The following is an 11,456-nucleotide window of genomic DNA, read 5'->3' on the forward strand; positions in this document are numbered from 1 at the left end:
CCAAGTAAAAACGGTGTGCTGTTGAGTCACCCCGATTAGTTCACGGGATGGGTCGAAACATGTTTAAAATACAGAGATTGACATGCCTAGCCTTTGATTCAAGTCAGCTCTTAGCATGGCCCCGCGGAGGAGACGGACAGAATCTCTAACCTGCCTTGTTTCGCCAATATATAAGCGCTCAAAGCTAGCTACGTCAAACTTTCAGTACCGTAGTTTCGTTCAACTTTGGTCCACTTTTTTCGTTAACCCGGCAGACGGTGAGCCTCCCGGCGACCATCCGCGCGTGGGGGGGGGGGCATTTGTTGCCCCCTCCCTCGTATCTCCGAAACTACTTGACGAATCCGTAAAATTCAAACGGCGTTCGATAGCCCTGTCAAATTTGTCTAGGTAACTCCAATTTCATTTACCTCGGGGTCACCGATGACGTCACAGGTCAGGTCAAAGATAAAATGTTTCGCCGTTCATGGGTCTTCTAGGGAATAAGCTATGACATCGAGTAAAACGTATTTTGTCGAAAATCAGCGATAGGGCGTAAGTTGATTAGTACATATGTTGCTATTGGAGGTCACTGATGATACGGGGTCAGGTCACAGGTCAGGTCACCAAGGGTCAGCACATGAACCAGGCTTTAACTAGGGTTGTGCGATGCATGGTTTATGGCCATTTTTCATTTCCAACTCAACGGTGTTGGTTATAAGACTATCAGGTACAGTTCAGGTCACTTTCTGGTGGAACTCAGGTCAAGGTCAGGTCAAAAAAGGTCAAATTTCAAAGTTGATAGTTTTGCATTATATGGGTATTGATTCGATGCAGCTCGTCACGGGGAGTGGTGATCTTTGTTTTGCGCTACGAGGTCTAAAATCGCTATAAATTGAGTTGGAAAACTTGACATCATTAATTTTGAACATTTTTTTTCGCTATAACTTGGCCAAAAAAAGAGGTATCGATCTCAAATTTGATATGTGAATAGAAGGCGGTAAGGACTAACACATATAGGTATTCCGTTTTTTTCGAAATTAAAAAAAAAAAACGTTTTGGATTGTTTGCCTATTACATTCAAAAATCATTTTTTGATATTTTTGGGATCAAATCCGAAAAAATAGATGGCAGTTTTGTAGTTCTTTTAATTCTACACCTTTTATGCACTAAACATTTTTCTGTATCTCTAAAGCTGTAGGCCTGACAGCTCTTCCCGCGAAACCTTTTTATTATTAAAAAATTGTCATTAGCGGCCAACCTATCATAGCCTTTAGAAAAATGTTTGGTCACAATGTGTAATAGCTACTCATGGGAAGGTACTGAAAGTTTGGTGGCGATTGGCGCAGCGGTTCTGGAGATATATCGAAACACTAAAGGGAAGAGGGCAAAAAATGCCCCTCCCCCACCGCCTGGAGGGTTAATTTCTTCGCTTTTACTGACACATAACGACATAACCTTTTGAAAAAAATTGCACAACAAGCCTGCTACTACACCACACTCTCGTGTGTCACAATGCTAAGCAACGGCGTTCACTCGGCTTGCTCCTAACTTACGATAATTCCCTCGCTAGATGGCAGGCCAGAGCTCAATGTCGCCAAAAACTGCGAAGACACCAATCCATTATTATGTCATCCATGGTTAAGCCACGCAAAGTGTAGCATACGGACCCCATTACGAGAGTCAACATGTGTGTGTGTGGGGGGGGGAGGGGAGGGCAGGGGTACAGAGCCCCTTCCTCCTATCTTCGAAGCTACTGGTTTTACTGGTTTCATTTTTTTCAAAATTGAAGCAGTGTATGCTGGCCACAGAAAGACTGCCGGGTGAACCTTAATTTTGTTGTCCTCGACGTCAATGATGAAGGCCAACGAAAAAAAAGGATGAAGGAAGGCACCATATTTATGTTACCAGCATCTTGCTTCTGTCGTGAACTAGATTTGAGCTAAGAACGTTATTTTGAAAATTGGACCTCAGATCAAGGTCGTGACCTGACTAGAAAAGGTCATAATAGCTACCTTTCAGCAGATCCGTATCGTTGAGCTGAACATAACTATCAGTGGTACTTCTATCGCTCTAGTATGTCTCTATCAAAAGCTATTGCAAAAAAATACTGCTGAGAACCTTTCATAACCTAATACCAGTAAAACGCCTTTTGGGCGAAGAACGAGCGAGCGAGATAGTGAGCCCTGCACGTGCGGAAGGGCGAGAGGGTACTTCCAACGGGCTTGTGCAAAGCACCCTTCTAACCGGTCGCTAGCGGTGTGCCAAATTTGAACGCAATCGGCCCAGCCGTTCCTGAGATCTGGAAGCGGCATCCTGCACGTGCGCACGTGCAAACGGGGTCCAAAATGACTTTTGCACGGCACCCTACTAACCGGTCCTCAACCGTGTACCAAATTTGAGCGCAATCGACCCAGCCGTTCTCGAGATCTGGAAACGCCCCCTGCACGTGCGCACGTGCAGTATCACCCTAACCGCAACACATGGGAATGCATTGCCTGGTGGGTGCCTACCTGTATGCCAAGTTTCAGCGAAATCGCCCCAGCCATTACCGAGTTATTGAAATGGGAACAAATTTGGCATTTCTTCTTTTTGTATTTTGCACGTGCAGTGGGGGTCACTCACATAGATCAAGATTATCCGACCTTTCGTAGAAGGGATGCAGCTACCCTATACAAATTACCGCAAGACAATCGCTCGAGCCGCTGCTGAGATATGGGCCTCTCAAAATCACTACTTTTGCAAAACTGCTTGAACACCCTTGACTTTTCACGTGGCACGTGCCACGACGGTCACTCAGATGTATCAGAAGTAGTCAATTACGGGGTAGAAGGAATGGGGCTACCCAGCAAAAAAGACCGCAGGCCAATAGGTCCAGCGGTTGCTGAGATATAAGCCTCTCAAAAGCGTTACAGGCCGGGCCGGGCCGCTCATACTGAGATTTTTCCGTTATATTGAAAAGACTTCGCTTCGCTCGCTGCGCTGGCTCACTCGTAATGACCCCAGGGGTTCAAAGAGTGGCCACAGGTGCAATTTTCCCATTCAGTTCGACATGTGTACCTGTAAACCGATGTTTGAAAGCATTTAGAGCGACGTTTGTCAAAAAGAGATGCATTACAACTTTATCCCATTGACTTATAATGGACAGGTGGCAAATTTGACCCAATTCGGTTACACATATTAAAAATCCGAGATAAACACTTTACAGTTTACACATACTGTTAGCCTTACCAATCGCTGTATGTAATTTCAAAGTGATCATTCGGTCGGTCTAGCTATGACAAGCATTGTAACTTTTTCTAAGGTAAGGTCACGACGCGATCTGGTGACCTGAGATTTAACGACTCGGGTCGGAAACTCTTTAAACTTGTGCAGAAAATATGTGCAGAAATGATGATGTAAGTGTGCCAAAGACGGTGGCGTCCTGACGAGACGGCATGAAACCCCCCCCCGGCCCCCCCTCGCCAGCACGACGCGGGTTAAAAGTGGGCTCTTCAGGGTGCCTCATTAGTGTTTAACACCCAATTTCCTTGTTTGTTGATGTGTTAGAGGTGCTGCATCACCAGGAAATGCCGTCCTTGGTGTGGGTTTTATGCGGGTAGCCAAAATATCAGAAACTTCTTAACTAAAACAAAACAAAATTTACCCTTTAAAATGGAAAATGAATATGCTGGAGCATGGCTTAGAATACTTCACATATGCAGTAAGATGTCCTGGAAAAATATGGTTAGAAAATGGAAAAGGTTTTTGACTGCCATGTGGGTTTTTGCGGACTGCCACCACTGAAGGTCCCCAAGCGGGTAGTTGTGGGTATGTGGTGAAGGGTTGAGGGGCGGGGCGGGTTACCTGGATCCCCGTCTAGCCCGCATCCATGCGTTTGCGGGCCTATTTGTCATCACATTATACACAAATAAAAATGACATGAAAAATATTGTATATTACACACAGTATGCAAGACCGGGACTCACAAATAAATGAGCACCCGTAGGGCACACACTTGACAACGGACCACTTGAGAGCAGGGGGGCCTGCCCTCGTGCACTCAGACACACCATTCACACATGCGTACAGTTGGGACCCATTATGCACTTGCGCACGTGCAGGGTGCCGCTTCCAGATCTCGAGAACCGCTGGGCCGATTGTGCTCAAATTTGGCACATCGCTAGAGACCGGTTAGTAAGGTGCCGTGCACAAGTCAAGTGGAGGTACCCCTCGAAATTTTGCACGTGCAAGGCCCACCCTCTCGCTCGCTCCGTTAGTCGCCCTAAAACGCGTTATACTGGTTAAGTTATGTTTCAAAAACACTTCAAAAGACGTTTGCTTTCCGAGCTGAAACATTTGACAGATAAAAAACATTTAGCACGTGCAACTGTTTTTGACAACCATCATCGCAGGCCATCGTGAAACGCAAGCATATCTAAATATGTAAAAGATATAATATTTTACGCACGATGCATTCGATGATGGATTAAAAACGCAGTAGTCACTAGTATTTTGCAACCAAATGCTTCCATATCTCAAGTAAATCGATTTAGACGATGTAAGCCGACTTTTCAAATCGGTTTTAAATTCTCAGCGGATTTGGCAAAAATGGGCGTTTTCATGACACATCTAAATCGATTTACATCTCAAATCCGCTTAGAGTTGTCATGGAAACGGGGCTAATGTTCGACGTAGACGAGTCCTTCCGCAGACCCGATCATCGGCCAATCCATCAAGGGTCTTCGGAGGCTGCTGTACTTCGCCAGGCCATTTGGAAACTGACTACACTGTTTTCAAACTGCCTAGGCCGTTTCCAAATGGCCTAATATTTCAGGCGATTTGCAAACGGCTGCTTGTTTTCGGGCCGTTTTCAAACGGTCTGAATCGGCCAGGCCGTTTGCAAACGGACGGAGTTTTCATACGGCCTGTGACATATAAAGGGTGCCCCACACAAGCCAGTAAGAGACATCCTTTGGCAGTTTTTCACGTGCAGGACTTGTCCTCGTGCTTGCTCGTTTGCCATCAAGAAAGACGTCTGACTGTTATTCTGGCACTTGCAGAATCACCACATTGGCCAGAGGTAGTCATCGCCTGGTCATCGCTAGAACAAAACTTTTCGACTCAATGAAAAAGGGTCTCATGATTGTTTTACGCTAGAATGAAGAACAGTGCCTATTCGCCAGCAATGTGTTGCGCGATTCATTGAAAGCCATCTGGGGCCACGCCCTCGCGTCTGGGTGGGTGTGGGTGCCGTGTGCCATGTGTGTAAAACCTGTCCGGTGAACTCGCAGTATAAAGCCGGTCCCGGGGTCAGTGTCGACATCAGTCAGCTTCTGTGGCCGCCCCTGACAGCCCACTATCAGTTCCAACATGCGTGTCGCTATCCTGGCAGCTCTGGTGGCCGCGGCCGCGGCCGCCCCCGGCCTGGTCGGCCGGGGCGCCGGTCTGGTCGGCTACGGTGCCGGTCTGGCGGGCCACGGCGCTGGCCTCGTTGGCCGCGGCGTGGTCGGCCACGCCGCCATCGGCGGTCTCGGCTACGGCCACCTGGGCGTCGGCAAGGCTGTGGCTGCCGTGCGCCCCGCGCCTATCGTGCACGGCGTTCATAAGGCCGTCGCCGTCGACTACGCCGAGCCGCGGCCGTACCACTACCAGTACGCCGTCGACGACCCTCACTATGGACCCATGTTCAACAAGCAGGAGGAGGCCGACGGTGCCGGTAACGTTGTGGGCTCGTACGCCGTCAACCTGCCCGACGGCCGCACCCAGATCGTCAAGTACGTCGCCGACCACTACAACGGCTTCAACGCCGAGGTCAGCTACGAGGGCTACGCCCAGCACCCGCAGGTGGCTCGCGGCTACGGCTACGGCGGTGTCGGTGTCGGCGTGGGCCTGGGCCACGGAGCCGTGCACGCCGTGGCGCCCGTCGTCAAGCCCGTCATCAAGACGGCCGGTCTGCTGCACTGAACGCAGCCGATGGCAGTCGGCGGCAGCGCCAGCAGCTTTAATGTACGCATGTGTGAATGGTGTGTCTGAGTGCACGAGGGCAGGCCCCCCTGCTCTCAAGTGGTCCGTTGTCAAGTGTGTGCCCTACGGGTGCTCATTTATTTGTGAGTCCCGGTCTTGCATACTGTGTGTAATATACAATATTTTTCATGTCATTTTTATTTGTGTATAATGTGATGACAAATAGGCCCGCAAACGCATGGATGCGGGCTAGACGGGGATCCAGGTAACCCGCCCCGCCCCTCAACCCTTCACCACATACCCACAACTACCCGCTTGGGGACCTTCAGTGGTGGCAGTCCGCAAAAACCCACATGGCAGTCAAAAACCTTTTCCATTTTCTAACCATATTTTTCCAGGACATCTTACTGCATATGTGAAGTATTCTAAGCCATGCTCCAGCATATTCATTTTCCATTTTAAAGGGTAAATTTTGTTTTGTTTTAGTTAAGAAGTTTCTGATATTTTGGCTACCCGCATAAAACCCACACCAAGAACGGCATTTCCTGGTGATGCAGCACCTCTAACACATCAACAAACAAGGAAATTGGGTGTTAAACACTAATGAGGCACCCTGAAGAGCCCACTTTTAACCCGCGTCGTGCTGGCGAGGGGGGGCCGGGGGGGGGGTTTCATGCCGTCTCGTCAGGACGCCACCGTCTTTGGCACACTTACATCATCATTTCTGCACATATTTTCTGCACAAGTTTAAAGAGTTTCCGACCCGAGTCGTTAAATCTCAGGTCACCAGATCGCGTCGTGACCTTACCTTAGAAAAAGTTACAATGCTTGTCATAGCTAGACCGACCGAATGATCACTTTGAAATTACATACAGCGATTGGTAAGGCTAACAGTATGTGTAAACTGTAAAGTGTTTATCTCGGATTTTTAATATGTGTAACCGAATTGGGTCAAATTTGCCACCTGTCCATTATAAGTCAATGGGATAAAGTTGTAATGCATCTCTTTTTGACAAACGTCGCTCTAAATGCTTTCAAACATCGGTTTACAGGTACACATGTCGAACTGAATGGGAAAATTGCACCTGTGGCCACTCTTTGAACCCCTGGGGTCATTACGAGTGAGCCAGCGCAGCGAGCGAAGCGAAGTCTTTTCAATATAACGGAAAAATCTCAGTATGAGCGGCCCGGCCCGGCCTGTAACGCTTTTGAGAGGCTTATATCTCAGCAACCGCTGGACCTATTGGCCTGCGGTCTTTTTTGCTGGGTAGCCCCATTCCTTCTACCCCGTAATTGACTACTTCTGATACATCTGAGTGACCGTCGTGGCACGTGCCACGTGAAAAGTCAAGGGTGTTCAAGCAGTTTTGCAAAAGTAGTGATTTTGAGAGGCCCATATCTCAGCAGCGGCTCGAGCGATTGTCTTGCGGTAATTTGTATAGGGTAGCTGCATCCCTTCTACGAAAGGTCGGATAATCTTGATCTATGTGAGTGACCCCCACTGCACGTGCAAAATACAAAAAGAAGAAATGCCAAATTTGTTCCCATTTCAATAACTCGGTAATGGCTGGGGCGATTTCGCTGAAACTTGGCATACAGGTAGGCACCCACCAGGCAATGCATTCCCATGTGTTGCGGTTAGGGTGATACTGCACGTGCGCACGTGCAGGGGGCGTTTCCAGATCTCGAGAACGGCTGGGTCGATTGCGCTCAAATTTGGTACACGGTTGAGGACCGGTTAGTAGGGTGCCGTGCAAAAGTCATTTTGGACCCCGTTTGCACGTGCGCACGTGCAGGATGCCGCTTCCAGATCTCAGGAACGGCTGGGCCGATTGCGTTCAAATTTGGCACACCGCTAGCGACCGGTTAGAAGGGTGCTTTGCACAAGCCCGTTGGAAGTACCCTCTCGCCCTTCCGCACGTGCAGGGCTCACTATCTCGCTCGCTCGTTCTTCGCCCAAAAGGCGTTTTACTGGTATTAGGTTATGAAAGGTTCTCAGCAGTATTTTTTTTTTTTGCAATAGCTTTTGATAGAGACATACTAGAGCGATAGAAGTACCACTGATAGTTATGTTCAGCTCAACGATACGGATCTGCTGAAAGGTAGTTATTATGACCTTTTCTAGTCAGGTCACGACCTTGATCTGAGGTCCAATTTTCAAAATAACGTTCTTAGCTCAAATCTAGTTCACGACAGAAGCAAGATGCTGGTAACATAAATATGGTGCCTTCCTTCATCCTTTTTTTTTTCGTTGGCCTTCATCATTGACGTCGAGGACAACAAAATTAAGGTTCACCCGGCAGTCTTTCTGTGGCCAGCATACACTGCTTCAATTTTGAAAAAAATGAAACCAGTAAAACCAGTAGCTTCGAAGATAGGAGGAAGGGGCTCTGTACCCCTGCCCTCCCCTCCCCCCCCCCACACACACACACATGTTGACTCTCGTAATGGGGTCCGTATGCTACACTTTGCGTGGCTTAACCATGGATGACATAATAATGGATTGGTGTCTTCGCAGTTTTTGGCGACATTGAGCTCTGGCCTGCCATCTAGCGAGGGAATTATCGTAAGTTAGGAGCAAGCCGAGTGAACGCCGTTGCTTAGCATTGTGACACACGAGAGTGTGGTGTAGTAGCAGGCTTGTTGTGCAATTTTTTTCAAAAGGTTATGTCGTTATGTGTCAGTAAAAGCGAAGAAATTAACCCTCCAGGCGGTGGGGGAGGGGCATTTTTTGCCCTCTTCCCTTTAGTGTTTCGATATATCTCCAGAACCGCTGCGCCAATCGCCACCAAACTTTCAGTACCTTCCCATGAGTAGCTATTACACATTGTGACCAAACATTTTTCTAAAGGCTATGACAGGTTGGCCGCTAATGACAATTTTTTAATAATAAAAAGGTTTCGCGGGAAGAGCTGTCAGGCCTACAGCTTTAGAGATACAGAAAAATGTTTAGTGCATAAAAGGTGTAGAATTAAAAGAACTACAAAACTGCCATCTATTTTTTCGGATTTGATCCCAAAAATATCAAAAAATGATTTTTGAATGTAATAGGCAAACAATCCAAAACGTTTTTTTTTTTAATTTCGAAAAAAAAACGGAATACCTATATGTGTTAGTCCTTACCGCCTTCTATTCACATATCAAATTTGAGATCGATACCTCTTTTTTTGGCCAAGTTATAGCGAAAAAAAAATGTTCAAAATTAATGATGTCAAGTTTTCCAACTCAATTTATAGCGATTTTAGACCTCGTAGCGCAAAACAAAGATCACCACTCCCCGTGACGAGCTGCATCGAATCAATACCCATATAATGCAAAACTATCAACTTTGAAATTTGACCTTTTTTGATCTGACCTTGACCTGAGTTCCACCAGAAAGTGACCTGAACTGTACCTGATAGTCTTATAACCAACACCGTTGAGTTGGAAATGAAAAATGGCCATAAACCATGCATCGCACAACCCTAGTTAAAGCCTGGTTCATGTGCTGACCCTTGGTGACCTGACCTGTGACCTGACCTGGTATCATCAGTGACCTCCAATAGCAACATATGTACTAATCAACTTACGCCCTATCGCTGATTTTCGACAAAATACGTTTTACTCGATGTCCGATAGCTTATTCCCTAGAAGACCCATGAACGGCGAAACATTTTATCTTTGACCTGACCTGTGACGTCATCGGTGACCCCGAGGTAAATGAAATTGGAGTTACCTCGACAAATTTGACAGGGCTATCGAACGCCGTTTGAATTTTACGGATTCGTCAAGTAGTTTCGGAGATACGAGGGAGGGGGCAAAAAATGCCCCCCCACGCGCGGATGGTCGCCGGGAGGCTCACCGTCTGCCGGGTTAACGAAAAAAGTGGACCAAAGTTGAACGAAACTACGGTACTGAAAGTTTGACGTAGCTAGCTTTGAGCGCTTATATATTGGCGAAACAAGGCAGGTTAGAGATTCTGTCCGTCTCCTCCGCGGGGCCATGCTAAGAGCTGACTTGAATCAAAGGCTAGGCATGTCAATCTCTGTATTTTAAACATGTTTCGACCCATCCCGTGAACTAATCGGGGTGACTCAACAGCACACCGTTTTTACTTGGGAAGACTGGTTTCTTTCATGCCTGCATCAAGAAATTTGTGGCTCAGCGACCAAGAACCAGATACTGGAACCCATGTCTCGTTGCAGGGTTAAAAAACACAATCCTTTGGCTGCAGCAAATCAGAGAGGCGGTGGATAGTAGCCAAAGCCAAGCGGCCCAATTGTAATTACCCTCTACACAAAAACTAATGGAATGAAACAATATTTTATATTACATGCTGTATGCAAAACACAGGACTCACAAATAAATAAGCACACGTAGGGCACACACTTGACAACGGACCACTTGAGAGCAGGGGGGCCTGCCCTCGTGCACTCAGACACACCATTCACACATGCGTACATTAAAGCTGCTGGCGCTGCCGCCGACTGCCATCGGCTGCGTTCAGTGCAGAAGACCGGCCGTCTTGATGACGGGCTTGACGACGGGCGCCACGGCGTGCACGGCTCCGTGGCCCAGGCCCACGCCGACACCGACACCGCCGTAGCCGTAGCCGCGAGCCACCTGCGGGTGCTGGGCGTAGCCCTCGTAGCTGACCTCGGCGTTGAAGCCGTTGTAGTGGTCGGCGACGTACTTGACGATCTGGGTGCGGCCGTCGGGCAGGTTGACGGCGTACGAGCCCACAACGTTACCGGCACCGTCGGCCTCCTCCTGCTTGTTGAACATGGGTCCGTAGTGAGGGTCGTCGACGGCGTATTGGTAGTGGTACGGCCGCGGCTCGGCGTAGTCGACGGCGACGGCCTTATGAACGCCGTGCACGATAGGCGCGGGGCGCACGGCAGCCACAGCCTTGCCGACGCCCAGGTGGCCGTAGCCGAGACCGCCGATGGCGGCGTGGCCGACCACGCCGCGGCCAACGAGGCCAGCGCCGTGGCCCGCCAGACCGGCACCGTAGCCGACCAGACCGGCGCCCCGGCCGACCAGGCCGGGGGCGGCCGCGGCCGCGGCCACCAGAGCTGCCAGGATAGCGACACGCATGTTGGAACTGATAGTGGGCTGTCAGGGGCGGCCACAGAAGCTGACTGATGTCGACACTGACCCCGGGACCGGCTTTATACTGCGAGTTCACCGGACAGGTTTTACACACATGGCACACGGCACCCACACCCAACCAGACGCGAGGGCGTGGCCCCAGATGAAGCCAGTGTAGGTATGCACTAACTGTTTGATAAATTGTTTATGGAACATACAAAACGTTTATGCCTGCGTAAATGTCACCATGCCTGTAGGCACAGGAACCCATGCACAATCCTGAACCTTACCATGTAACCACAATCCTTACCATCCTTATCCCGGCGGGCGCTGGACGTCCGCGCCACCCGCCGGCCGCTGGGGGGGGGGGGGGCATATAGTTCCCCTTTACTTCTGTTCTGCGACGATATTGTCGCAACGCGAAGAGATAGAAATGGAAAGTTTGAACACGTCTTCCTGAATAC

General features: G+C 48.9%; 2 protein-coding genes across 2 annotated transcripts; one reads left to right on the plus strand and one right to left on the minus strand.

Annotated features, from left to right (window-relative positions):
* The first annotated feature begins 5,400 nt into the window (after positions 1 to 5,400).
* Positions 5,401 to 6,113, plus strand: LOC122380646 (adult-specific cuticular protein ACP-20-like). Its single transcript, XM_043363993.1, has one exon. The coding sequence runs from the start codon at positions 5,641 to 5,643 to the stop codon at positions 5,920 to 5,922; it is 282 nt and encodes a 93-aa protein (XP_043219928.1). The 5' UTR covers positions 5,401 to 5,640; the 3' UTR covers positions 5,923 to 6,113.
* A 4,100-nt stretch (positions 6,114 to 10,213) lies between these two features.
* On the minus strand, positions 10,214 to 10,925 carry LOC122380645 (adult-specific cuticular protein ACP-20-like). Its single transcript, XM_043363992.1, has one exon. The coding sequence runs from the start codon at positions 10,684 to 10,686 to the stop codon at positions 10,405 to 10,407; it is 282 nt and encodes a 93-aa protein (XP_043219927.1). The 5' UTR covers positions 10,687 to 10,925; the 3' UTR covers positions 10,214 to 10,404.
* Positions 10,926 to 11,456: the final 531 nt, after the last annotated feature.

Source organism: Amphibalanus amphitrite, unplaced genomic scaffold (assembly GCF_019059575.1).
Source record: "Amphibalanus amphitrite isolate SeventyFive unplaced genomic scaffold, NRLGWU_Aamphi_draft 000103F_arrow, whole genome shotgun sequence".
Taxonomy (NCBI): domain Eukaryota; kingdom Metazoa; phylum Arthropoda; class Thecostraca; order Balanomorpha; family Balanidae; genus Amphibalanus; species Amphibalanus amphitrite.

What these genes read in the sequence shown, in the direction of transcription:
- LOC122380646 (XM_043363993.1), top strand. Translation starts at nt 5,641, where the DNA reads ATGTTCAACAAGCAGGAGGAGGCCGACGGTGCCGGTAACGTTGTGGGC.
- LOC122380645 (XM_043363992.1), bottom strand. Translation starts at nt 10,686, where the DNA reads ATGTTCAACAAGCAGGAGGAGGCCGACGGTGCCGGTAACGTTGTGGGC.